The sequence below is a fragment of the Rhinichthys klamathensis genome, unplaced genomic scaffold, assembly GCF_029890125.1.
Source record: "Rhinichthys klamathensis goyatoka isolate OS25496 unplaced genomic scaffold, OSU_Roscu_1.1 h1tg000631l_1, whole genome shotgun sequence".
Lineage (NCBI taxonomy): Eukaryota > Metazoa > Chordata > Actinopteri > Cypriniformes > Leuciscidae > Rhinichthys > Rhinichthys klamathensis.
In genome coordinates, this window is record NW_026607078.1 from 135,549 (window position 1) to 161,571 (window position 26,023).

Consider the following 26,023-nt stretch of genomic DNA (forward strand, 5'->3'; position numbering starts at 1 on the left):
CTTCATGTGGATTTGCGGTCTCGTGGCCTCAAATTGCGCATGCTCGCCAAGTGTACGAGTCCGTAGGGTGTCCCATTCGGCATTTCAGCGCTCAGAAGTGTGCTAGCAAACTTCGGCGAAGCCCGCACTTTCGCACCCTCCACACGAGTTACCTACCCAGGAATCATTGCAAACGCCCAATCAGATACAGTAAATGAGGGGAGGAGTTTCATGGCTGTTTGACTTTCGGTGGCATGATGTCATCAAGCCTGTCCCAAAATACACTCTCGTGTGCCCTCGAGGCCAGCGCCCCTTAGGTCTGCACTTCCTGACGTCACCAAGTGTGAACTCGAAGGAGGTCCACAAGGCCGGAGTGTGCCATTTGGGATCCAGCCGAACTCTTTTGGAGGAACTAATTCAGCTCCTACTTCAGAGTAGGGTCTAAACCAGCACTATAGGAACTATCCGTGCCGTGTACGCTGATTTGCCGAACCCCGCAAAACACCAGCACCCACCATTTTTAAAAAAGCTGTGTAAACACACAGAGTATAGGCTATACATTTACTCCAGAAACTAACTCTACGAACATGGAAAACAGTGATGGGCCTCTTAAGCTTTACGCTGAGGAGAAAATCCAACGCAACTTTGAGGAGATCAAGTGAAACATGATTATGTATTTCTGCTCAGCTAGCAACACTCAACATCAACCACACGGCACACACTTCTAACTTTTCATTACTGTCTACTTTCTACGTATAATAGTTATATCTAATAACATATTAGAGGGGACTGTTAAACAGATCGTAAACTAATGAAGACGGAGAATGCAAGCACTGTGAGCTCAGGCTCTGGCTTTCTCTGCACCATATAAAGGTCCGCCGCGCCATCAAAATAAAAGTCACAACAAAGCGCGTACAACGTATGCGCGGCTTACGTCACTTTAGAGTTCCTACTGGTGGTGAGAATGCAACCAGAAAACGTTCCTAGGGGAACCATTAGTTCTCGGGGAACCACCCTGATGGTTAGTTCCTAGAACTATCCGGTGCGAAAGCCCCTTATCCATGATTACTTCCGCATTTAGCCTCAGTGACCACCACAACTTCCGGTGCAGTGCAGTGTATGGATATTGTGAGATAATAAAATCTTAAGGAAGAGTTACATGACAGGACAAAGCAATATCAATTCGATCCACCTTCACACTAAAGGTCTTTAAAGCTTCTGGAACTTATTCCAAAAATGTTATTGTTTAATATAATATACTAAACTATTATATTTACTATAATAATCACACTTTAATTTGATGGCCCCCTTTAGACATTATGTTGACTATAAGTAATGTTGCACCAACATGTCAACTAATTCTCGAGAGATTGCATAAGAGATTGCAGAGAGATTGCATAAGTGCATTTAAACAGCAACCACAATCGCAATCAACAAAGTTGAGATTCTTGTTTAAATTTATTACAATTCGTCACTGAGAAGGTTTGCTTGCAGATATTGACGGATGCAAGAAAACAGACTGGCTGTATTACACTTTCATGTGAGCAGAAGTCCAACATGTGTTGTGTTTTCAGATCTCTTTTTTTTTCAGTGAAGAGAAAGCATGTATCCGTTTAAGAGAAAAGTTCTGATTGGGATATTTAAACTCTTGGCATCTGGCAACCCAAAGCATGAAAGCTTGTGAAGGCTTGTTACAATCGCAAGACATCAGAAAAGTCAACAGAAAAAAAAAAACTTTTTCAGGATAAATAACCTGCGGGACAATATTGCAGACAATTATGCTTAATCAAGATAAGCAAACATCGTGATCACAGTTACAACACTATTCATCGTGCAGCCCTAGTTTAAGCTGTACTTTTTTTTTTAGCAGGGCAACACTTTTGTCACTTTTCTCAAAGTTTTCTGGTTAAGTTTCTGCAAGATATGTGGGAATGAGTTAATGGTAGATCCAGATTGAATCCAGGCACTCGAGAGTCATGTAGTGCAAGACAGATGTTATCATCAGTAGCCAAGACAACCCTGTAGACTCCTCCCTTAGCTCTGTAGTATTGATCAGAGAGACAGCCTTCTGCTACTGTTCATCCTTCTCTCATAAACACCAAGCCTTGCTTTTATTAACACCACTTTCTTTTGAGATTAAACAAAATAAAACGATCATCACACTTTTATAGCACTCAACTCTTAAAAAGAACCCCTATGCAACTTACAAGTATTCATTCGCTCGAATATTTACTCCCACACCTGCAGCATAATCAACCTATTAAACACTTAATGAGCTGATGTTGTAATGTTTTTGACCTTTAGAGCGGTACTCACTGGACTGTGGTGGTTATGTGGAGTTTGCGCAGACCGGGAGTGGGAAACTGCCGAGAGTTGATGTAGGAAACTTTTGTCATGGCTGTGTTGATGCTCTCCAAGTCATCTGCCTCCATGACCAGCACTGACTGAGCCGGGTTGAAGTGGAACTGAGAGGGATCAAGAGAGTGTGAGAATTTTCATAATCAAGAGAGAGAAAAAAAAAACCTTAAAGCAAAGGAGCGAATGAACAAGTCAACACATTTACATATAGATGAATAAATGAGGGCTGCATGACTGATGTCAAAGGATTCTCAAATATATTCAGATGATATTAAAGAGATGGACAAAGAATGGAATGCCTATAATCTTTCCATCCAAGGCTTTGCATATATGTATGCGTATGTGTGTGTGCATGTACCTTTATGCCTTTGCCCAGACTTTCAAGCGAGCTGATGTCCAGGCCCTCCTTGCAAGCCTGTAGGCAGGAGATCACCTTTTGAGTTGCGATCTTCCCAGGTCGGATAGTCAAGCCTGAGAGGCTTCCCCGGAAATACTGTGTGAACCGTGGAGTGGTCACCTCTCCTCCTGTAAACAAACACACTTAAATTTAGGCACACACATACTCATGGTAGCTGGCAACAAAATATAGTGTACAAAAGCAAACGACATCTGGAAGCTAAGTGACACTCTGTTTGCATGTGTGTCAAAATGTAAAAAACACCTTATCTGGCACAATACTGACTCCAGAGAGGTACAAAGACAAGCCTGTCTACTGAAACGCCTCCATCTGCTCGATTTTAAAAACAAGTGTTTTTTGTATTCTTTGCTGTAAATGGTAACCCTCAATCCTGGGTGAATGTGATTCAACAGTTTATTAAAAGAACAAAATTAGATCTGATGGACCAGTTGCATGAAGTCAGTTCATTTATAAATTCTCTAAATAAATTCTCTATATAAATGTGTGTATATATATATAAACCTTATGTTTTGTTCGGGTCATTTGGACTCGGATACGATTTTCTTTTCCCCCAAAATATTAGTTAATGTTGTCACATTGGACTAAACATTGCCGAATTTGCTCACACTGGGTATAACAACTTCCCAAAATTGTTTGGATAATTATTGTACTTTTCCCCCCAGCTTGTTACAATCAATCAGTTTCAAAAATAAATACAGAACCCTTCCAAATATAAAGAAAAAAAAATATAACAAAAAGATTTAATTCAATATTTGGTGATAATATAGCATAACAAGACATTTATACTTTTTTGTTTGTTTGTTTGTTTGTTTGTTTGTTTGTTTGTTTGTTTGTAGGCTGGTCATTTTTGACCGGGAACATCACAAGTGTGACTTTGTTCCATTTTGTACAAAATAAAAAGTACTTCAAAACAAACTTCCTGGTTAATCATTAAAGCACACTAGTATGATAAACACGAACGTGTTTGATTGTATGATTTATTTATTTTTTTACATATTTTGTTGAATATTGACAAAATTATCCACAAATAATGCTTTTTTCACCCAAAACTGAGGTGCATAAGCTCATATAAATGCGGCCTATGATTAGTCAGTTCCAAAAAGAAATACAAAATCTGTCCTAATTGAAAGAACGCAAGTTGACAAAAAGATTGAATCCAATATTTGGTGATAATATAGCATAACAGGCCATTTTTAAAAGGCAGGTCATTTTTGACCAGGAAATCAAAGGTGTTACAGGGTTTTCAACACTGCATAAGGGTTCAATTATTTTTACAGTTCTTGCAAGCTAGTGCTATATTAATATCCCTCAAATATTGTATTTGTTCAGCAAGTAATTCAGCTCTAAACACTTAAATTAAGATCATTTCAGCCTTAGGTGTTGTTGGTTTGGTTGTTAAACACTTCACATTATTTAAAATCAGCATGAAATAAAAATTTACTGTTTTCTAAATGCATGTTATTGATCTTAATATTTTTACTTTTTTAACATTTACCTCAATTTTTAATGCTATAAAATGTCATAACTCTCTTCTCTCTGGTGCAATACATTTATTTCACTTCAACCCTGCAGTTGACAGTTCACTTCAAAGACTGCAAGCTCCATTCAGATCTGCCTCCGTCCAATCAACAAACAACAGGTAGAACCAAGTCCCCACTCCCCAACTTTTTTTTCTCTTTCTTTCGATAATCTGTTTCATTTGAATCTACGACGTCACAATATAGATGAAACGATCTGTTGCTACCTTCCATTACATCACAACTTAAAGAATTTTTAAACTACAGTTTGACAACCACACCTTGTCCTATTAGAATGTTCTTCCTTCATCTAACTGATAAATACATCATGTAATATTTTCATAGTGAATTGCTACTTGTCTTGCATTTATTGGCATTACAAATGGTGATCTGTCTCGTCTTTTCTTTTCTTATTTTATTTATATATATATAATAAATAACTGGTCACACTGACCGACTTAATAGGTTCCTCGATAAAAATGAGAGGGCGTTTAACACATGCTGTTTTCCCTCCCATACATCCCTCACTGAGCTGGCAGATTTGGAGAGTCTAATAGCTCCAGATGTAGTGAATTCTGTCACTCGTAAAGCCTCACAATGAGGGTCTGTGCTTCCAATGTTTAATTGCTTCCGTTTTAAATTATTTAGTTGACAGATGTTATCAATTAAATGTTATTCCACAGATGAAACAGCAGAGGAACATTTGCATTCTCGTTCGTGCTCCCCCTAAAGGACAAAAGCTCTAATGAGACTGGAGTCATCGCATGGCATATAAGAGCTGTCACCGTCACATCTGTATCGATCAGTAGTGGCATAGCAGACAATAACAAGCAGAACGCATCCTAAGCACGTGTGTAAAAGACACGGTCATGACCTTACATTTAGATAAGCACATCTGATCTCTTATAACCCAAAATAATCATATGCTACTGAGACGGTGCAGCTCAGTAATGACCTTATTTATCTCACTTTATACACACTTATTATAGGGCAGAATTTCTTTTAATTCATGAAATTAACATGAATCATTTACTGAATTGGATTACGTTTTAATCATACTTGTATTGCGCTTTTGAACACAACTTTTACAAGAAAAGAAGAATTTACATTTATCGAAGAAATATTTATCTTTATTCTTTCTTAAAACTACCATTTAAAATCTTAGGATTTGGGGGATTTTTTAAAAAATAAAATAAAGAAAGTGACATTTTTATTCAGCAAGCATGCATTAAATTGATCAAAAATGAAAGCAAAGACATTTATCATGATACTTAAGATTTAATTTCCAAACAAATACTGTTCTTTCTAACTTTTTATCCATCAAAGAATCCTGAAAAAGACATCATCACAGTTTTCACACTTCATTAGCAGCACAACCATTTTTAACTTAAATTATGAAAAAAAATCTTGAGCTCCAAATCAGCATTTTAGAATTATTTATTAAAGGGGTCATATAATGGCACATGCACTTTTACAAGTTGATTGTACTGAAATGTGTGTTGGCAGTGCCTGTACACAAACATCATATAATGATAAAAATCCATCCAGTGTTTTTGTTTTAATCTCCTTATATGTTTTCCCCTGCCTCAAATTGAGCCGTTCGTTTTTGTGACGTCAATAAAACGGACGCCCCTCCCACGATTGTTGATTGACAGCCGGGTTTCAACACAGACCCGCCCTCGCTCGTCCTGTCAATCATAGTCTGCGCGGCGCGGACCGGCGCGGTCATTGTTGATATGCTGGAGCACTGTCTATGAGCAGAATGGCGTCTAAGCGATTGTGGTGTTCTGTTCTTGGGTGTAATAACGAACACAGCAGTCATTTTAATGTTCCTAAATCCGAACCGCTGAAGACGCAGTGGCTGAGTTTGTTTTCGAAGGGAATATTCCCCACGAGCAACGTCACTGCTTTCATATTTGCGCGAATCATTTCACACACCAGACTGCTTATAAACGAGGGTCAGTATAAAGCTGGTTTTGCTAAGAAGTACCAACTATTCGTGTTCCTGCTGAACCTCCAAAATAACTGAAGTGAGTGTATCGGTTTATTAATCTTTAATATTTATATTAATCTTTGCAAATCGCTAGATGCACGCTTCACAATGAATGCGTCTAAGGTTTACACTCAGGGTACATTACGGCATGTTTTCTATGTACGACGTTCTCAATATAATTCATAATCCCACATCTATAATGAACAACGCGTTATGGTATTGTGTTACAAACGGTGTACACAGAACAGAGAGGCGGGGTGAGCAAAGCTCATGATCATTTAAAGTCATATGCACTGAAACGGCGTGCTGAAAACAGAGCTGTTTTTGACCAGGTAAAATAAGTGTTTTCTTACAATACTAATGAGAATTTTTAATTAAAGTATATTACAAAGTTTTAATTTAGACTCTAAAGAAGCATATTAGCTTGTACAAAAATGGCATTATATGACCCCTTTAAGGATTGTGTGACTCCTGAAGTAATGGCTGCTAAAAATAAAATGTTATTATATTTTAAAATGAAGCATCAAATGTAAATATATTTTTGATCAATTAAAATGCAGAATTGGTAAACATAAGATGCTTCTTTTAAAAAATCGTACCGATCCCAAAGTTTCAAACAGTAGTGTATAACTTCACTCCTATTGCCGAAAAAGTATGTTTAGAGCATTATTACATTAAACACATAAATTACACGAGGCATCAGTCAATGTCCTGACGAAGCTCTAGAAAAAAACGAAGAAGATCCTATTTGATGTCTCGTGAAGACAATGGCCACCAACCCCCATTTCTACCTCGAAGAAGACAATGATCTCAATTTGGCCTGAACAAAAACTATCCTCACTTTCCATTATGAGGTGGCTTGTCGTTACATTGTTGATTGCACAGAGTGAAAATGGACAGGGTGCGACAAGCAATCTGGACCGCTAATAGCTTGAAAAGTTATCAGTTGCGGTTTAGTGGAGCTTAGACCAGCTTCATTGGGATGTAATAGCAAGTGAACTTGTCCTCCTTTCAGGGTCTCTTAATCCTCGCTATGGGTCTCTTGTAAAAAAAAAAGAAACGGGAAAAAAGCTTCACAATTCAAAGCCAGAAAAGAAGAGAAAATAATCCGCAATCAGCACGGATGAAAAGAAATGTAAAATGGTGCTGAAAGTCAGAACTTTAGGACCTCGCCGCCTAAAACAATGATTTAGCCATGACTTCATTCCCTCCGAGCCTTGTTTAATTATTTAGCTCATGAAAGCGATGTTAAGGACAGTCTCTCCATTCAAATGCGAACATTAGCTCCATTTCAAAAGGCTGAAATTGACAGGTCGTGTTTCTTTTTTGATGTTTTCACGCTCGAGTCTCTTTGATTAAATGAGGAATCAGGATAGCCTGGGGCCGAACACATCGCCTCTCTCTTGGTATTCGAACCACCACTGCCGTGCTCACACTGTCATATCAATAATGTAGATATCTCTTAGTCACACCCTCTCAGTCTCACTCTCAAGCATGAGACTATCTGATCACATCTCAGATGCCGATTCATCAATTCCTGCGTCTGGGCTGTGCAAACCACAGTTATGCCACCATTTCATTTTATCGATCCTCCTTTTCAAATGGTAATGAAAACAAAAGCTCTTTCATAGTCTCACCTTGCCAACAGGCACCTACGGTTAGCTGTACATCGATCTCAGAAGGGTGGATGGGCCAGTCGTCTGTCACAAGGTAGGGTTCGTACGTCACTCCGTCTACGAAGAGCGTCACTGAAGGAAACTCCACATTGATGACGTAGTAATGCCACTCTTTGTCACAGATCTGGAGACGAGAAATAGAACAAGTTTAGTATGTTTGTTCATGTCGTTAAAAGGAAAAAATTTCATAATCACTATACCTGACCAATTGGTCGACCTATAATTGGTTAAACCTGAACCGATAGGATTCACTTCTTAGAGACATGTTTTTGTGTACATACAAAATGGAAAAATAAAACAGGATTCTAAACGTGTTGTAAGTTACATTTTTAATTAAATTAACACGTTATCTTAAATAATCTTGAAATAATAAAATGATACCTTGATAAACAAACCAACCTCTTATCAGCTACCTGATTGATTCATCATGACTTATCCATACTAGTTAAAATTCAAAGAAAAACTTTCCCAGAATCCCATCTGGGTCACTCCAAGCTACAAACTAGAAACAGGACACACTGTTCTATATAGAAGGAACATTTACAGTCCATCGGTTTTGTGTTCTTATCTGAACGATATCTGTGCTTCTATAGCTTAATCTATAGTAATCAACATGAGGTTTTCAGTTCACGTTTACATGTCGGTAATGACACTGAAATTGAACCTAATTTGCCTTCATTAGCTATACTATTCATCATTTGTCATATGTCCTATTTAATTAATTAGGTATAATTATGAGCAGACGCTAATTATAGGAACAAAGTACGAGAAACATCGGATCACTTTACTTATCAATGCAAACCAATCAGAGCCATTTAAAGTTCCTACACTTTTATTTATTTTCTAGCATTTACACAGTTAACACCTTTAGGCATTGTTAACAGACAATGTCTTACTTTTTTTGCATCAGCGCCACATTAAGATACCAAGTTAAAAACAAATGAACTTTTTCTTGAGACATTTTATTCCATTTTGTTCCATCCCCTAAGTCAAGAAATAAAAATGAGTGACACTTCGAAAAATCAATGAAATCTTAATTTCATTAAGATTAACTCTGCCACATGTTCATGCTTACAGGCAATGAATGGTGATTATCAGTGCACACATAATTTCATAATGATAATTTTCTAGTATCGTGCAGTAAACATGCTTATGCATACTCCACACACTCGTGTGCTGTCATGGAGAGCGCCATATGGAACTGAAGATGCCTGGGTGGATGTTGCTGAGCTACTGCAGAGGGGAGTTAATGGAGAGATGAGCCAGGTCTCCAGAGAGAAGCTCTCTCTCTCTCTCGCTCACCACTGCCTCTGGGGACAGATCTCACTCCACACCTCTATTCCCCTCTTTCTCTTATCTCTCCTTTTCTAGAATAGATATTCTCTTTATCTCCATCTCACAAGAGTCTTCAAAAAGCTCTCTATTTCTCCATTCTTTTGACAGCAATCTTACTCTATCAGCCTAACCTTATTCTGCCCTTTCCAATTTCACACACATGCACACAACAGACACACACACATACTCACATACATTCAGTGCCATATTTTCTCGTTTGGGCACGTGATTTGAAATCCAGTCTTGGGAATTAATAAATTAAAACTGTCAATTAAATGAAATGTCTTGGTCATTACTGGCTGTCATTGTCAGTTGGCTTAAAAAAATAGGCTGGGATTCAAACCCCTTGCACTTACAATTCAGGTTTAAATCTGAACTAGGTGTACTGAAAGTAATTTAATATAATATATAAACACAATATAATATTTAACCCTTGTTGTACGCTTTAACACCCATTTTTACAATGCGATTGACTGTTTTAACTAAAGATGTAGGTTCTAATTTGGATGGAATACCTGTATTATAAAACAAGAGCAGAAATTATAATTATGTGTAGCTAAGCTATTAAAGAAAAAAAAGACTCTTCAAAAAGTCTCCAGAAATAAAACTGCGAAAATAAGCTCAAGCAATTTCAAAAGCAAAAGCAATGTCCAGTGTCAGTGAGGCATGAAAACAGCAGTATTAGCGCTGGTTAATTTAACAGCTCATGCAACGTCTCTCAAAAACTGGTCTTATGTTCAGAGTATGAAAACGAATTGCCTGCAGTGTGTAAACATGGACAACACTCGAAGCTTGTTAATTGCAATGTAATTCTGTGCAAATGAACAGTTCCTCAAATTCTGGAGACAGGCATTTCCACCTCTATTAACCAGTTAATAGTGAATTTCCTTACTGAATCTAAACTAAGAATGTGCAAAATTACATAACAGATGTGTGTTTCTTATGGGCCATTTACAAAAGATGCATTCTTCCATTCAAATTAATAAAACTAGATGAAGCACAACAGAGTTTAACTTAATTGTCTCCCAAAAGAAATAACCAATCCTGTGTATAAGTGCTGAAGAAGTCTTCTGAGTTGAAATACAGATATGGTAATGAGAGGTTAATTTCCAACACGAGCTGTAAGCGGTAGAACCAATCACAAGACTGGGCCTTTTGACCAATCAGAACAGAGTAGGCTCTCGGAAAGGAGGGGTTTAAAGAGATTGAATCCTTTATCGAGCCATTTCAGACACTGCGAGAACACAGGTGATATATATTATGAGAAAATTCAAGTGTTTTCTGACTTTGAATGCATGTAAACCTGTTGTAGCAGAACTTCAAAACAAAATTAGGAACCTTTAAAAAAAGCATAATAGGGGCACTTAAACTTCAAATTCAATTAATAAACTAACATTGCTTTGGAGTGTTAGTGCCCAACAAAAACACAGTGTAGAAAAGTACAATACAAAAAATTAAAATAAATAAAAAACTGGTAGCAGTTTGTTTCTCTGCATGTGAAAAGTAATTGCATTCATTCATCTTTTTTATATGAGGGGTCTCACTAACTTATTGGTTGTTGACCAGGTAGTTGACCACTTTACCCATATCTATTTTAATCAGATTGATATTGCTTTCGACTGCAAATTTACAACAGCGTTGATGGCATGTCAACCTCTGCAGACTGTATCCGGTCTCGTCCTCATTTCATGTCCGTCGAGGAACAAACAGAACACGGCTATGTGTGAGAGTGTGCATGCTTTGCTGCTAATGAAAAACACACATGAAGCATTAATCTTGGCCTGACAGGAGATGATTTTGGCTGTTTCAGCACACAAAGGCACACGCCGCCAAGGATTAAAACATGCTTACATTTGGTCTCCTCCTCCTCCTCCACCCCCACCCCTCGCTCGCTCTTCACAATTTTTTATTTTGCTGCAAAAATTTTTAATCTGTTCCCTTGTCAACAAACTGCATCCACGACCTTCAGAGCAAACAAATAAACGAGAGTGTGACAATAAGCGAGAGCTGGAACACAAATTACACCTAGAAACTTTACGTCTCTCTACATGCACAGGCATTATTGTGTCATGTTGGCTGCAGGAGAGAAATGCCTCGCAGGCTGCGGCGGTAGAGACCTGCTCCTCATTCAACATTAATGCATTGTGTTCACAGGCTTGTGCTGTTGCCTCAGATAAGGTTTGCAATACACTGAGACGCTGGTCTCTAACAAAGGTTGATATATATATATAAAAATCTCAGATATTCAAGAAATAAAATAAAAATTAATTAAATAAATTGTGCGAGTGGTCGTCTTATATCTACCGTTTTAAAAATGCTGTATTGACTGATTTATTTTACAAGCATATATTATGGGGGTTACCAAGATAAAGTAATACATATTCAGCTGGTCATGTGATCTCAACATGTCATCCCCAACGAGGCAACCCGCTCCATTTAAAAAAAAATAAATCAATAAATAATTATGCAAGCATTTTATGTTACAAGGAGCCTTCATCTCATTTTAAACATATTTTTTTAAAAATTACTTATAATTTGTTTTATGGGGAGCAACAACATGATGAACAACATATGAATATTGTGAAATATGTAATGATTTAGTAATATGGAATGAAAGCATAAAAACAGATGTAGTATTGTCTCATTTAGTTAATTCATTTATTGAATCAGTTCTTTGATTAAAAGACTCGTTTGTGTCGTCATATATAAAAAAAAAACGTAAATCTACGTGTGGCAATTTTCATCTATTCCATATATATATATACACTAGGGCTGCTTTAAAGTTTGTGCTGGAAAGGGTTCAAATATGGTACCGGGAGGATTCTTCTGAAGAACATTGGGCAGTTTAACTGCTCGGGACAAACAAGGGACTCAAGAACAACCATCAAGAAACATATTAAGAATCAGGGGTACATAAACTTTTGAACGGGGTCATTTTTATACATTCAGCTATTTTTTTTTCACCTTGTGGACTATATGTAAACATCCTTTATGTAAAATATCTTATTCAGGACAGTACTAAATAAAAAATAACATGCATTTTGTATGATCCCTCTTGTTTTGTTAAAATTATTCATAAATTCTGCAAGAGGTTCACAAACTTTCAAGCAGCACTGTATATAAATGAAACACCCAGCACTGGCCGTACTTTCCAGTATTTTTTCAATAAAATACTCTATAGAAATCCTGATATCACATAGCAAAGCAAATTATGGCCCTTCAACACGTCACATCCTGATTTCTTGTTTCCATAGGTCATCCCATCAACACTGGGGAAAAAAGAAAAACTGCACTCATTTCAGGGAAAATACATATCAAGACACCTTGTATATTGTCACAAGGATGTTATAGATTACATATTATCACTCCTTTGTTATTTCACCCATGTCTACCTCTAACTAACAGTCGCATAGTGTATAATAACGCTCTCTCACAGCTCCTGGAATGCCGCCATGTCCTTCCTCAAAGGGAGAGAGGCGGCCAAGAAATTTTGAAAGAATAAATGGCTACCACAAAAAAAACTTTTCAGCTGTGGCATTTAATCATGGAGTCCAGGGACTCTAACTGTGAGCTGACTATGGAGGTGCAATTCAAGGTTTAATTATTTCTTTGATTGAACAGGCTAATTTTAGGTGCTGCTTTATCTGTTCCATCATCTGCTCCCTCAAATGGCCTTGTGGGAGGGATGATTTGTTCTATATATGGAATGGCAAAAATAAAAGTGTGAAGAAGTGCTTTTTCTCTCCTCTCTTTTTTGGAGGTGTAGATATACACCTCATAATTGATTACTAGAAAGAAACGTTAGCAAATCAGTAGACAGAGATAAACCTCATAGAGTGCCGGGTGGGGAAAGATCTTCAGATAGCAGTACTGCTGTTCCCATTGCCCTCATGCAAGTCAGCTAAGGGCATTCTGGGTAATTGATTAGGGAAGTTTGTTGCTGTGCCAACTAGCACATGCTTGGCTCTGTTATCCGCACACCTGCCTCCTCATCACCAGGATTGCTACCATTGGAACCATAAGGAGATATTCGAGACACCTGTGCAATGATACTCTCTTACAGCCGTTATTCACCACAACAGATGGAGCTCAGCCAGACGCTCATACCTGACGGGGACACCCCTATAGAATTAAATTAGAAGCTGTACCTCTAACTGAGAAAGTCAATGAAAGAGACACTTTTAACCACCCACTTTCAAATCAAGGTCTAGCCTCGGTGGCCTATAGGCTGTGACAAGTAGAAGACATACACTGCAATTTGCTGATTGCAACCATACAAAATGACAGTTCTTTGGCCGAGATGATCCGAGAGAGATTGGCGACTAATCCAGCAGAGGAGGTTTAAGATCTGCAGTGGGCCGTGACATTGGTTGTGCTATGTAAGTGGCTCCTAACGTATATGTGGATGGAGGGTCTGAATGTGGCTTCAGTCGCAGCAGGGAGAGAGCGTTTGGTAAGGGTAAGAGAGAAAGAAACAAAGAAAGTGGGCAATGCTTTGTGTTTGATTTGTTTTAACTTTATCTTTAAAAATTATATCCTTGTCAGTAGGCAATTTTGGAATCATTTCAATAGGAATCCAGGCGAACAGGAACTGTGTGAGTGCTAGAAAGTTCCCCATGCAGAATTTGTAATGGGTTCAAGTTGGTCACATGGATTCACTGGGTTGACCAACAGAAAGTGTTGAAGCGGTGCTTCATATATTGCTACACTATTGACAATAGAAAATTGCTCTAACGTGAGCGCATGCAACTTAAGACTATTAAAGTAGTTAAGTTAGTAGCTTTACTCATTTTAATTACAGTAGTACTTCTCAACACCGGTAACTAGAGTAATACTTCAAGAGAAATACTAGAGTCTTCTAATGAGATTTAACTTTTTGCCACATAACCACAACTTGAGACAACTTTCAATGTCAGAATCAAACCTCAAATGAGATATAAACCCAAGGCACAATGAAGAGTGACAATTCAATTTCCCCCTTCTCTCTAGTGCCACCTAAAACACACACTATACACAGACAAAAAGAGTGAGAGGACAATAGCAAATCACATGTACTAGTCTACTACTGACAATATTTTCCAGTATATCCATGTTATATAATATTCATTAATACTACTACTACTACTAATAATAATAATATTAATAATAGCAAGTACCTTGGATAAGGCAACCAATTATGTCAATTAAATTACTTTGGGTTAAAATTATAGATATGAATTATAATGTAAGTATACAGTACATATTAACAATAAAACAAAATGAAATAGAATAGTAAAAAGTTTAAATAAAAAAAGGTTTAATTTATATGCTTTAGAAAATGTAACCAGAAATTATATAAAAGCATAAGCCAGTTAAATTTATTATAATTGCAGCTTGTTAGTAAAGTAGCTTGGTTATATCTGTGAGTACAATCAAAAAGTGTAATAGCAAGATGTGCATAAATGTTTTCATGTTTCATAATGAAGAATGCAATGTTGGAAATATCACATCCCTGAGCTAAAACTGAAAATGGGAAATATTCCACTTGAAACGGGCTGTTTTATCAACTGTGCTACAGAAAATCTCAATATACTATTTTGCAAATAAATAAATAAAACCCATAACCCACTCAAAAAGTGCTAGGGGTAGTTTGGGCGTTTATTTATGCAATTTTTTTTTACCATTTACCATTTCAGAGTTTCTGATATTCCACCAGAGCTGGAAATCCCTGATAGACGCGTCTTTCTTTTGACTCTATGACTTTCTCAGTATTCATCAGTTTGGAGCAAGATTGCTATTCTACTCTTAAACCTTGTTTATCAAGTCAATTTAGTTCACACAGAGGTCACAATTCAACAATGAAAACAACCAAGCACCACAAACACAGACCTAATGAGCCAATTACCCAAAACACGTCGATCACGGAAAATATGGCGACCAGCGTGGCGGCATTAGATCATGATTAAGACGCAAAAGTGTTGTGACTGAAATCTGACACATCTTGCTGTGTGCAGCAGCAGATATTTTTTGCGGGTGTTGTTTGTTCAGCGGCAGGCGTGCTAACAGAGGTGGCGATGGGCCTGCGGTACTCTGGAAGGTGACTATAAATTACAGGCTGACAGAGTGAGTAATTAGAGCAGGAATTAGACCGTGCCCTCCGGGGACAAAAGTCAACTAAAGAGTGACCTCTCCCAAGCTTCCCAATTTGGAGCCTACGCTGTGTAAATTAATCGATCTGCAGCCCAGAGCAGGAGCAAATTGTTTTTACAGTAAGAGATATGTGGAAATTGGACAATAGTAATCAGGGTTCACACACTTAGTACAAGCATGCACACAAACATAAGCATGCAGGATAAAACCCCTAAACACCCCTTACAAAACAGCAATGTGGTTCTAGAATGGTACAGTGATGGTACCAAATTATTATACCATGCTACTTTAATATATACACACAAAACCAATGTTTTTTTGTTTTTTTACCATATTCACGATATTTAGTACAAAGTAATTCAAAGAATGCTACAGAATTATCAATGTACAAAAAATGGTGGTATTACCATGGTACCACATCCAAAAAATATGGTAATACCATGGTACAGTAGGTGAATGATCATTATATGGTACTGTGTTGGTACCATGGTACAGTGATAGTATCGCATGGTAATGCTATGGCACTTTGACACATATACATATATATATATATATATATATATATATATATATATATATATATATATATATATATATATATATATATATATATATATTAAGGTACTGAAACTGATTATTCATAGTATTTTTATATGGAACACTATTGTACTGCCATGGTCTATGTCCAAAATACCATGTTGTAAGTGTATACCATGGTTTTATCATAGTACTTCAAAGATTAAATGATAAAAAAGTACACATTAGACGGTAATAGTACTAAACTGGTAAACATACCATGGTACTGAAATGTATTTACCATGGTATTAATAAGTAACTCCTAAGAATACCATGGTACATGTCCCAATCACAATGTTGTTATGTTTTGTAGGCAAGGCAAGGCAAGGCAAGGCAAGTTTATTTATATAGCACATTTCATACACAATGGCAATTCAAAGTGCTTTACATAGAAGAAATTAAAATAATCAAAACAAGTAAGAATAATTAAAACAGTTTAGAATAAAAAATCAAATAAAGTAGTACTGGTCCACCCCTATCTGAGATGGAAGAGATTGAGCCGGTTTACGGTGCAACTGGACCTCTAGCCCAGGGACGTACTCTGCTGGGGTGGTGCTACACCAGTAATGCCCAGCGGGGCCCCCACAGAGCACGCTTCGTGTGCGCTGTCTGCTGCCGTTACCCTTAACGACGCTCTCAGCGACTTCTTATACAGCAGTATAACTTACTCCTTCACTCGCCTCATCGGAGTGAAGACTCTCCCGCTCTCCTTCAAAATCTTTTCCAGAGATAATAAAAATAAATAAATTAGAAATTAGAAAACAAACAAAGACAAAACCAGTACAGTAAAAACAGTCGGACGGACAGTGGCACAGTGCTCATTCAGTAAATGCATAGCTAAACAGATGTGTTTTGAGTCTGGATTTGAAAGTGACTACTGTAGGAGCACATCTGATCTCCTCTGGAAGCTGGTTCCAGCTGCGGCTGGCATAATAGCTAAAAGCAGACTCTCCATGCTTAGAGTGAACCCTTGGTATTTCTAGCTGATGTGATCCTAATGATCTGAGTGATCTGTTAGGTTTATATTCAGTGAGCATATCTGCAATATATTGAGGTCCTAGCCCATTGAATGATTTATATACCAGTAATAATACTTTAAAATCAATCCTAAATGTAACTGGGAGCCAGTGTAAAGACCTGAGGACTGGTGTGATATGTTCATATTTTCTGGTTCTGCTCAGAATCCTGGCAGCAGTGTTCTGTATGAGCTGCAATTGTCTTATGGTCTTTTTAGGAAGGCCAGTGAGGAGTCCATTACAGTAATCCACCCTGCTGGTGATAAAAGCATGCACAAGTTTCTCTAAGTCTTGATTGGAAACAAAGCATCTAATTCTTGCAATGTTTTTCAGATGATAGTATGCTGATTTAGTTATTGCTTTGACATGACTACTGAAACTAAGGTCTGACTCTAGAGACACACCAAGATTCCTGACTTGATTTTTAGTTGTTAGACCCCTAGCGTCAAGGTATGTATCCACCTTGAGAACTTCATCTTTGTTTCCAAACGCAATGACTTCAGTTTTGTCTTTGTTTAACTGAAGAAAGTTTTGGCACATCCAACCGTTGACTTCATCAATGCATTGGCACAGGGAGTCAATGGGGCTGTAGTCGTTAGGCGATAGGGCTAAGTAGAGCTGTGTGTCGTCTGCATAGCTGTGGTAAGCAATTTTGTTCTTTCTCATTATTTGGCTCATTGGGAGCATATACAGGTTGAATAGGAGTGGTGCAAGAATTGAGCCTTGAGGGACTCCGCAAGTCATGGATGTCCACTCAGACTTATGGTCTCCTATACTCACATAATAACCTCTCCCTTCTAAGTATGACCTGAACCATTTTAGGACTATCCCAGAAAGCCCCACCCAGTTTTCCAGCCTGTCAAGAAGTATGTCGTGATCGACAGTGTCAAATGCAGCACTGAGGTCGAGTAGTACCAGCACTGATAGTTTGTAATATATATATATTTATTGTAAAATAAATATATTTGCCATATTTTTCTATTTTAATTATTACCATGGGAAATGTGCAAAACACTGCTTTCTTGGACAAGTGTCATGGTAAGACCATACCATAAGTCACCATGCTACTTATGTAATTGAATGACCCCCCTACACATTTAGTCAAGTCAAGTCACTTTAATTTATATAGCGCTTTTAACAATATGGACTGTTTCACAGCTTTACAGTGATAATAGGAAATTACAGTAACAGAGATTGTTTTGGCTTTACACCAGCTCTATAATAAAGTTATTGTCGAGCTAAAGTTGATTCACTTCCGTTGCAAAGATCATTAGTTATTAACTTAACACAGCTAACACGACACCGCTCTAACAGAAAACACTCAACACGCTCCGGCCCGCTCATCCGCACAAAACAGTGCCTGGTGGCTCAAGAACGCAAACCCTGAAATAGATTCCAGGTTGCAAGCCTCGAAAAATGTTGAAAAAAGGGTTATCTCTGCGCAAACCTCAAAAACGCAAACCCGCGAAAACGTCGACGGCGTGCACATGCGCACCGCGTGTTTAGTATGCGCGTTTGAATATATATGTGGGCAGGCGTGTAGTCCTCCTTTACAAACCATCCCTCAACAAACTACTTGTCTGGCCTTAAAAATTTATAATAAAGAATTATTTACCGCATTATCTGTACAGAGGTAAAGGGAAGGGAAGGAGGCCTTCACAGGGGAGAGACTAGTTGACACTGGAATTTACAATTGAATTACATGGCACTTCAAAGAATACCATGAAATTATCACGGTACATATCCAAATAACAGAAATACCACAGTGACGTAAATGAACATGCAATTTTTTGTGTGAGTAATTTGCTTAAATACAATTTTATATAAGCAAATTACTCACAAATATAAAATTGCATGTTTATTTTTGTGTTACTGACATGGTGCATGTAAAAAAAAAAAAAAAAAACACTATTAACATTGTATCATTTAAAAAGCACATTAATATTGTGCTTTATGTAACTGACACATGCAGAGAGATTTGAAAGAAAAACAATTTCATCTCACTTGCACGCACATTTCAACATGTTGACATCCAAAGGCAGTCAGGTTAGGTTGCTCGCTGTGGGTGTAAAAGTAGTGAGTCTCCCACCGGGCTGTTTAATAAAGAAGTGGATATTCTCCCCACACAGTGGTGAGCAACACGGCTGCTAACTCATTAGTATGTCAATAATGACACACTGGGGTCTGTGTGTCTCCTCTGTTTCCCCAGGGGGAGTGAGTGAGGGAGAAACTTTGAGCGAGATGATATTTCACGGTGGATCACTGTGACAATACGTGCATGTGTGTGTGTTTGTGTACGCACTTCTGTGTTTTTTTTTTCATCTCGTAAACAATGTAATGAGACAATAAAATACCCAGCTAATGAGCATGGGACCGTCTCAAAGGCACATGCCTGTTTAGAATGCAACACTGTTGGACACAGAGACACACACAAGGGTCTCTGAAGGAAAATTCAAGCTCATTCATTGGTGAATGCACAAATTCAAACTCCAGTTTTCAATTATAGAACGCGATTCATGAGTTGTTGTTGTTCTCCTGTGCAGTTTTTCAAACGCACAAAGAGAAATCTAAGAGTGTTGATGTGCGTAAAACACACAATCCTGTTGCTGATACCATCATATAACATTTTAAAGGACAGAAACAATTTTTTTTCCTAACCCTCAGCCATTTTAGCTTTTATTTCTGATGTGGCGTTTCATTCCGAGCGGTTTCCACATGCCAGAAATGGTGCTGTTGACCTCAGACACTGGCTGCTTTATCAAAGATGCTCGTTTGACACCTCCAGATCTGACGTGCTCCACATGCTTTTGAGTGGAGAGAGAGTGAGAGAGAGTGAAAGGCTATAGAGCAAGGAGGAGGATGGGAATGGATGGGGGTAATCGAAAGTGTGGGGGCGAAAGCTGGGAAAATAACTCACTGGAAGTCATCAGAGGAATAGAGCAGCGAATCTCTCCAGCCACTCAGTCCGGGACTGATGGGGGCCACTAAGTTCAGCTTCAGTTCATCAAGGCATTCACACTTTCAGATCCACATGTGTGCCGATTCAAACCCCGGTTCCTCCGCCGTGCTCTCTAAAGCGATACGCAAATCTATGCACACTACATCTATCACTCCCTATCTTCCCTCAAACATGTACACGCACTCTTTCAGCATGACTTTTTCCCTCTCGCCCCTGCATTATTAATGCAAATCCATTACACTGGCATGGCACTGGGACCGAGGTGGGCCAAAAGAGGTTCAGATGCAGGGTTCCTGGATGAGGACATGCAGCAGCACTCAGCCAATCACAATGCAAAGCAACCACTTCCCCTTCAAGTTAAAGGGGTCATGAACTGCATTGTTTTATACTGTTTCCTGGGGTGCACTTATAACATTAGTATGATTTTTACATCAAAAATTGTCATTTAGAAATAAGAGGCATTTTTCCTAACCTGATTTTAGATTTAGTCCTAGATTTGAACGCTCTGTTTGAAGTCTGCTGTGCGACTTCACTGTAAACTTTTACAACATTTTTACTATTACAGCTATCAAGGTTAACTAATCCTGAAATTTTTTTGATTATAGACCTTATGCACCAGAGAAACGTGGGCGGCGTCATCTTTAGAATATTGTCTTTGAACTTCCGTTTTTGCAGTCGCTCTGTAGATTTCTATGGCATCTCTGTCCAGGAGTAATTAGCTGGTGAAGTGGATTTACTTATTGTAGAGTTAACAAAAGTTGTCATGAGCATTGTAATGTTTATCATAAGCATTGTAAAGCAGATGTCTTAACAAATGTCGACCGGGAAATTGTTTACGAGCAGTTCATTCATACCTATGCAAGATCACTGTGAAAATACAGACCGGAAGTCAAAAGACAACGAGCGCAGCGCTGAAAAGGGGCGGGGCTACATAAGGTCTATAGCATTATATTTAGATCTGTAGCATTATATTTAGACCGTGGCATGAAAGATTGCAGTGATGAGCTTTGTAGCTAATCTCAGACATTGAGAGCATGAATGCAGTGATCTCGTCATTGTAGCTCGATTTCTGCACTCTCATGAATGCTTTCATCATCAACTAACAGTGCAAACACAACGCAAATAAGAGATTCATTGATTATAACGGGAGTTCAGAACTCAGTCACTGATAAACTCTGTTTGATTGACAGCTCCAGCGATTGTACAGGGAGTGTTCTTTGATTGCTTTCAATATATAATTGAATCACTGTTCAAATAACTGATTATTTACATCCTACACAGAAAACAATTTGAAGTTGACTGTTTAGTCACTGGTTTGATTTACTGACACAGACAAAAAACATCTGACTGTAGCAACATGAATCATTACATATCAGAAATCACTGGTCACAGATCAGTCATTAGAATTAACACAGTTTTACTTACATGTTTGTCACATAACCATATCGCAAAAGTCTGATCGCAAAGCCTGCGCTGAAATTGTGACTGATTTACCAAAGAATCCACAGTGAAATGTAACGGATACAAATAAATAATGCTCAACTGAGACAGACCACATTCCAAGCATTAGGATACTTTGGAAGGAAATGCTATTTTTAGTCCAGTGATCCTGTATCGCTCTTCTCTTCTTCGCTCTTCTTGCAATGATGAACTAGAAGTTGGTTTTCATCTGCAGAGGTGGTCTTTCACCCATCTATGATATAGATGGGCACATTCCACAACGAGTCCTTCTCTGGGCTTGGTTACAATAAAAGCTTTTTTATTGGGAAGTTTTCAGTTCTGAAACTTACAGGATATTCTTATAGTATGATGATCCCTTATATGTCAGAAGCTCAAGGAAAATTTGATTTCTCAATTCATGACCCCTTTAACGCAACATACTGTATGTGTGCAAACTGCAAAGATTCAACATGTGCATCAGAAGCCGCTGAAATTGCGATCAGATAGTTCTAACGAAAAGAGAATTGGTATTCTTTTTGTGTCTCCAGAGCTCTAGGCAAAGTATTCCTGGTGGAGTGGAGAACAAAATGTACTTTTGAAGCAAAACATGGTAGGAGAGAGAATGCAAAGAACACCTCCCTCCACCCCAAAAAAGAACATCAGACTGTGAATATTTTGGTGCTACTATATTTGGAATGTCAAAAATAAAAAAGAAGCAAAAGAAGAAATGGTGTAGATTAAAGTCAGGTGATGTGATGTTTTCGCTCTCCCCCACTCTCTCCTGACCAGCTTTTGGTGAAAGTTATGGAAGGGTGTACGGTCGTATGAAGAGGCGGTGGTGCCTGGCGCTGATAGATGAGCAAAATTTGTTCAGCTAATGTGGAAACAGAGCTGTAGAGATGCATTATTCAGAGGCTCATGATTATTTCACAGTGCAAAGCTGCCTTCAGGTACATCACAATAGGCTTTGATTATGGCAAGACGCAAGGCATGAAAAGAAAAATAATACAAATTCAGGCTTAGAGCTAATACAAAACACAATAGTTGTGCAACTTTTCTGACTTCCCGCTTTCCTTCCCCTATTCTTTATATGCATAATAAGAACATGGTAACGAGTGAATGACATTTCAATTCATTTAAATTCTAATGGAAAGTATTTCACATTTTGAGTTTCATTTATCTCTCCATTGTGTTTTTGTGGCCATATAAGTAAAGATAATAAAAAAAAAAAAAACTGTGGCCATATAAATAATATAATATAACGTGATACGTGTTTGTGATATGTCATAACATAATGTAGCTTTCAAAATCCTGTTTTTTTTCCTACAGCCTTTGGAAGCGACAACGCAGACATTATAATCAAATAATTGTGATTATACATTGAATTTTTTTTTCACATTCTTGACAAGCAGCAGACAAGAATTGGGTGTATTTGCTGTAAATCTATGTAAGCACCTGGAAAATCAAACAACACGAGTTCCTCCCCAGATTTAAATTAGCTTAAAGCACCAGTGGGACTCATCTGTTTGTATATAGTTTAAGTTGTACAGCATTCGATAAGCTGCAAGCTCTCCTCTGTGAGATCTCATTATAAGTCTTCATGTATTCATTAAAGCAAGCAAGCGGTCATGCATGGAGCGCAATCCATCTAACACAAAACAATACAGGTTCTTAAATGCATCGCCGAAGGAAGCCACAGATGTGGTGCATGTAATTGTGAGTAGATAAGCGTACAATGAATGTCATATTGACAGGACGGGGTGTAATTTTCTGCCGCAGCAGTGCGGGTCGATGATCTGAGCGAGACAGGGATAAATGACACGCCTGCTCAGGCTTTTCTGCGCCTGTACTGATTGGTCGAGGTGTGCCACGCACAGACCCTTATGCACACACACCTCCGATCAATGAGCAGAAGTGTCGATGCAAACAAATCTTTGACTATTGATTTAGACCAGCGTTTGAAGAGCCATTAACAGATGATTTGCCTTGCGTCTTAAACAATGTTTTCATAGATCTGCTGAGAGCTCATGGATGGCTTCAATAAGTCTCTGTTTAATGGTCATTGTGGAAAAAAAAATTACGGCTTATTTTTATTGCTCTATGCAACCGTTCAGGGTGCATTGCTCATTTTAATAGAAAAAGACTTGCCTGTCCGAAAATACCAGATGAACTATGTGCACTGACACTGAGGAAAGGAGATGACCTTTGGTTTTGCCTGCCATACCATATCACAATCATGCCATTGAATCATCTCTTCATTTTTTTATTTATCTTTTTGTTTTACAATTTTTTTTGCATTGAATTTAGAAATGTAGAGAATAAATTAAATAAATCAGTATTACAATTTTTACATTTTAATACAATAGAATTGGATATAAATCAACATTTATTTTTAGCCCACAGTCCTCAATCAAATTTGATTTTTATAGTAAAAAGTTTGGGCAATTCTGGTCTATACAGAGAATTATTTAATATTATTTTTTTAATTTTCTTCTTTTGAGTTCCCCAGAAGAAAGAAAGGCATACAGGTTTGGAATAAAGTGAGAGTGAAAAAATGATGACAGAATCTTAAATTTTCCTCACACAAACCTATTGTAAAGACTTAAAGTGCACAGGTCATATGAACTACTGCTATTTTTTGGTGCTTTTCTTTGGACCTTTACAGATACACACTACGGATGGCAAAAAGCTGTATAAAATATTTGAAAAAAGTCTAATAACAGCATACAGGTTTGGAACAACATAAATGACAAAATTGTATTTTTAGTTCATTCCTTTAAACAACAATAATCTAAAAGGGATTACTCTGAAACTCTTACATCTAATCCATCTGATTATAGAAGGAGAGACAAAGAGAAACAAAGTTAGTAAGTGAGCAATAAAAATGACAAATAGTACAGAATAAGCCCCATCAAGTATTTCCCTCCTCTCACTTGGCATCCCTCCCTCTCCATCATTCTTTTCCTCTCAACGAAAAGAGGGGGGAAAAAGCTAAAGAGGCAGGTGTGAGGAAGATTGCAAAATCAATAGGGCTAAATGGAGTTGCAGCGGAAGCCATTGAGTGTCCTCTCAGAGTGCTGATGAGACTGCAAAGAGCAGCATTTGGATGAGATGCCCAACAGCCAACACTCAGTGCGTTTTTTCCCCTCTTCCTCTCTCTCCAATTTAAAGCGCGTCTCCTATCACCGCAAAGCTATTTTACTAGATCAATGTCGGGCCCTTAATAGAACACGACGCTCACATTGCCGCAGGCCGCTAGGCTGGGGTGGAGACCGTTGCGTCAATCAAACGGTCTACAGGTGCCTTAGATCAGCTCTCTGCTACAGCGACAGAAATACCACAGCACCTGCGGCACCTCCCTCACTTCACAACAACAGGCCCTGACTGACACAAACACATTCACGTCCTTTCACTCAGCCGACAAGCATCTTGTGCAATGTGACTTTCTCACATTACAGCATTAGCAAGCTGTGCGTCTGTGGGTCTCACTGCACAAAAAAAACTGACACAACATTAAAAATATGCATGTTAACATGATCTTAGCCTATAACACGGCCTCTTATGGATCATCACACCTAATAATGGCAAAAACTAGTCAAAATCACAAGCAGCAACTTTGAGTTCCTGCTTTTAAAGAGCGCTGGTGAGGATGGGCTAATCACTGAATATTGAAGTTTGTGGCATTGAATAAAGATCTGGGTTGATACAGTGGGTGCTTTAGTGGAAGAATTAGTCACTGGATTTGCCATAATCTGGTCACTGGCATTAGAAGCACTTGGTATCAAGTAAAATAGGTATATGAGGAAAAACTGAAAATGTATCTTTATTTTCTGATTAATATTTTAGTGAAATAATGACCTATTACTTTTTATTAATTTGATGTAAATACTACATTTGGTTGTTCTCAGCATCTATCCCTATTTCCATGGCAGGTGCAGGTTAAAAAGCAGTTCAAATAGATAAATAAACAAAATTAAAAAAGTTTCAAATAAGATAAATAATTTACACAATCATTCTAAAGTTTGGGGTCTGTAAGAATCTTTTTTTTTAAGAAATCTATTATGCTCGCCAATGCTGCATTTATTTGATTAAAAATATATAGTAAAATATATTTTTTAATGTAATTTATTTCTGACATGGTAATGCTTAATTTTCAGCAGCCATTACTCCAGTCTTCAGAGTCACATGATCCTTCAGAAATCATTTTAATATGCTGATTTGGTGCTCAAAAACATTTCTTATTATCATCATCATCATCATTGAAAACAGTTGTACTGGTTTTTGTGTATGTGTGTGTGTGTGTGTGTGTGTGTCATACAGTTTTGTTTTGTTTTCAGGATTCTTTGATGAATAGAACGTTAAAAAGAACCGCACTTATTTGAAATAGAAATATTTTGTAACATTATTAATGTCTTTAATGTCACTTTTGATCAATTTAATGCAAAAGTAAAGGTATTAAAATCGTAATAAAATCTTACTAACCCCAAGCTTTTGAATGGTAGTACTGTACATACAAAAAAGCAAAACCTATCTATGTAAGATTTTAGGTGCACTTGAGATAAAAATTGTAGAAGTTTTTTGTTTGTTTACATTTACTAAACACATCCTTACGAGAACGGTGTCTCTT

The 26,023-nt window shown here is 37.8% G+C and overlaps 1 protein-coding gene across 1 annotated transcript in view; it reads right to left on the minus strand.

Moving 5' to 3' along the window:
• clstn2a (calsyntenin 2a) overlaps nt 1-26,023 on the minus strand; it is a 277,397-nt gene that overhangs the window by 13,113 nt on the left and 238,261 nt on the right. The window contains exons 9-11 of the mRNA XM_056241145.1: nt 7,903-8,065; nt 2,696-2,862; nt 2,296-2,444 (exon numbers count right to left, since the gene is read on the minus strand). Of these exons, the coding sequence (XP_056097120.1) occupies nt 2,296-2,444; nt 2,696-2,862; nt 7,903-8,065 (479 nt within the window). The remainder of the gene's footprint in view (nt 1-2,295; nt 2,445-2,695; nt 2,863-7,902; nt 8,066-26,023) is intronic.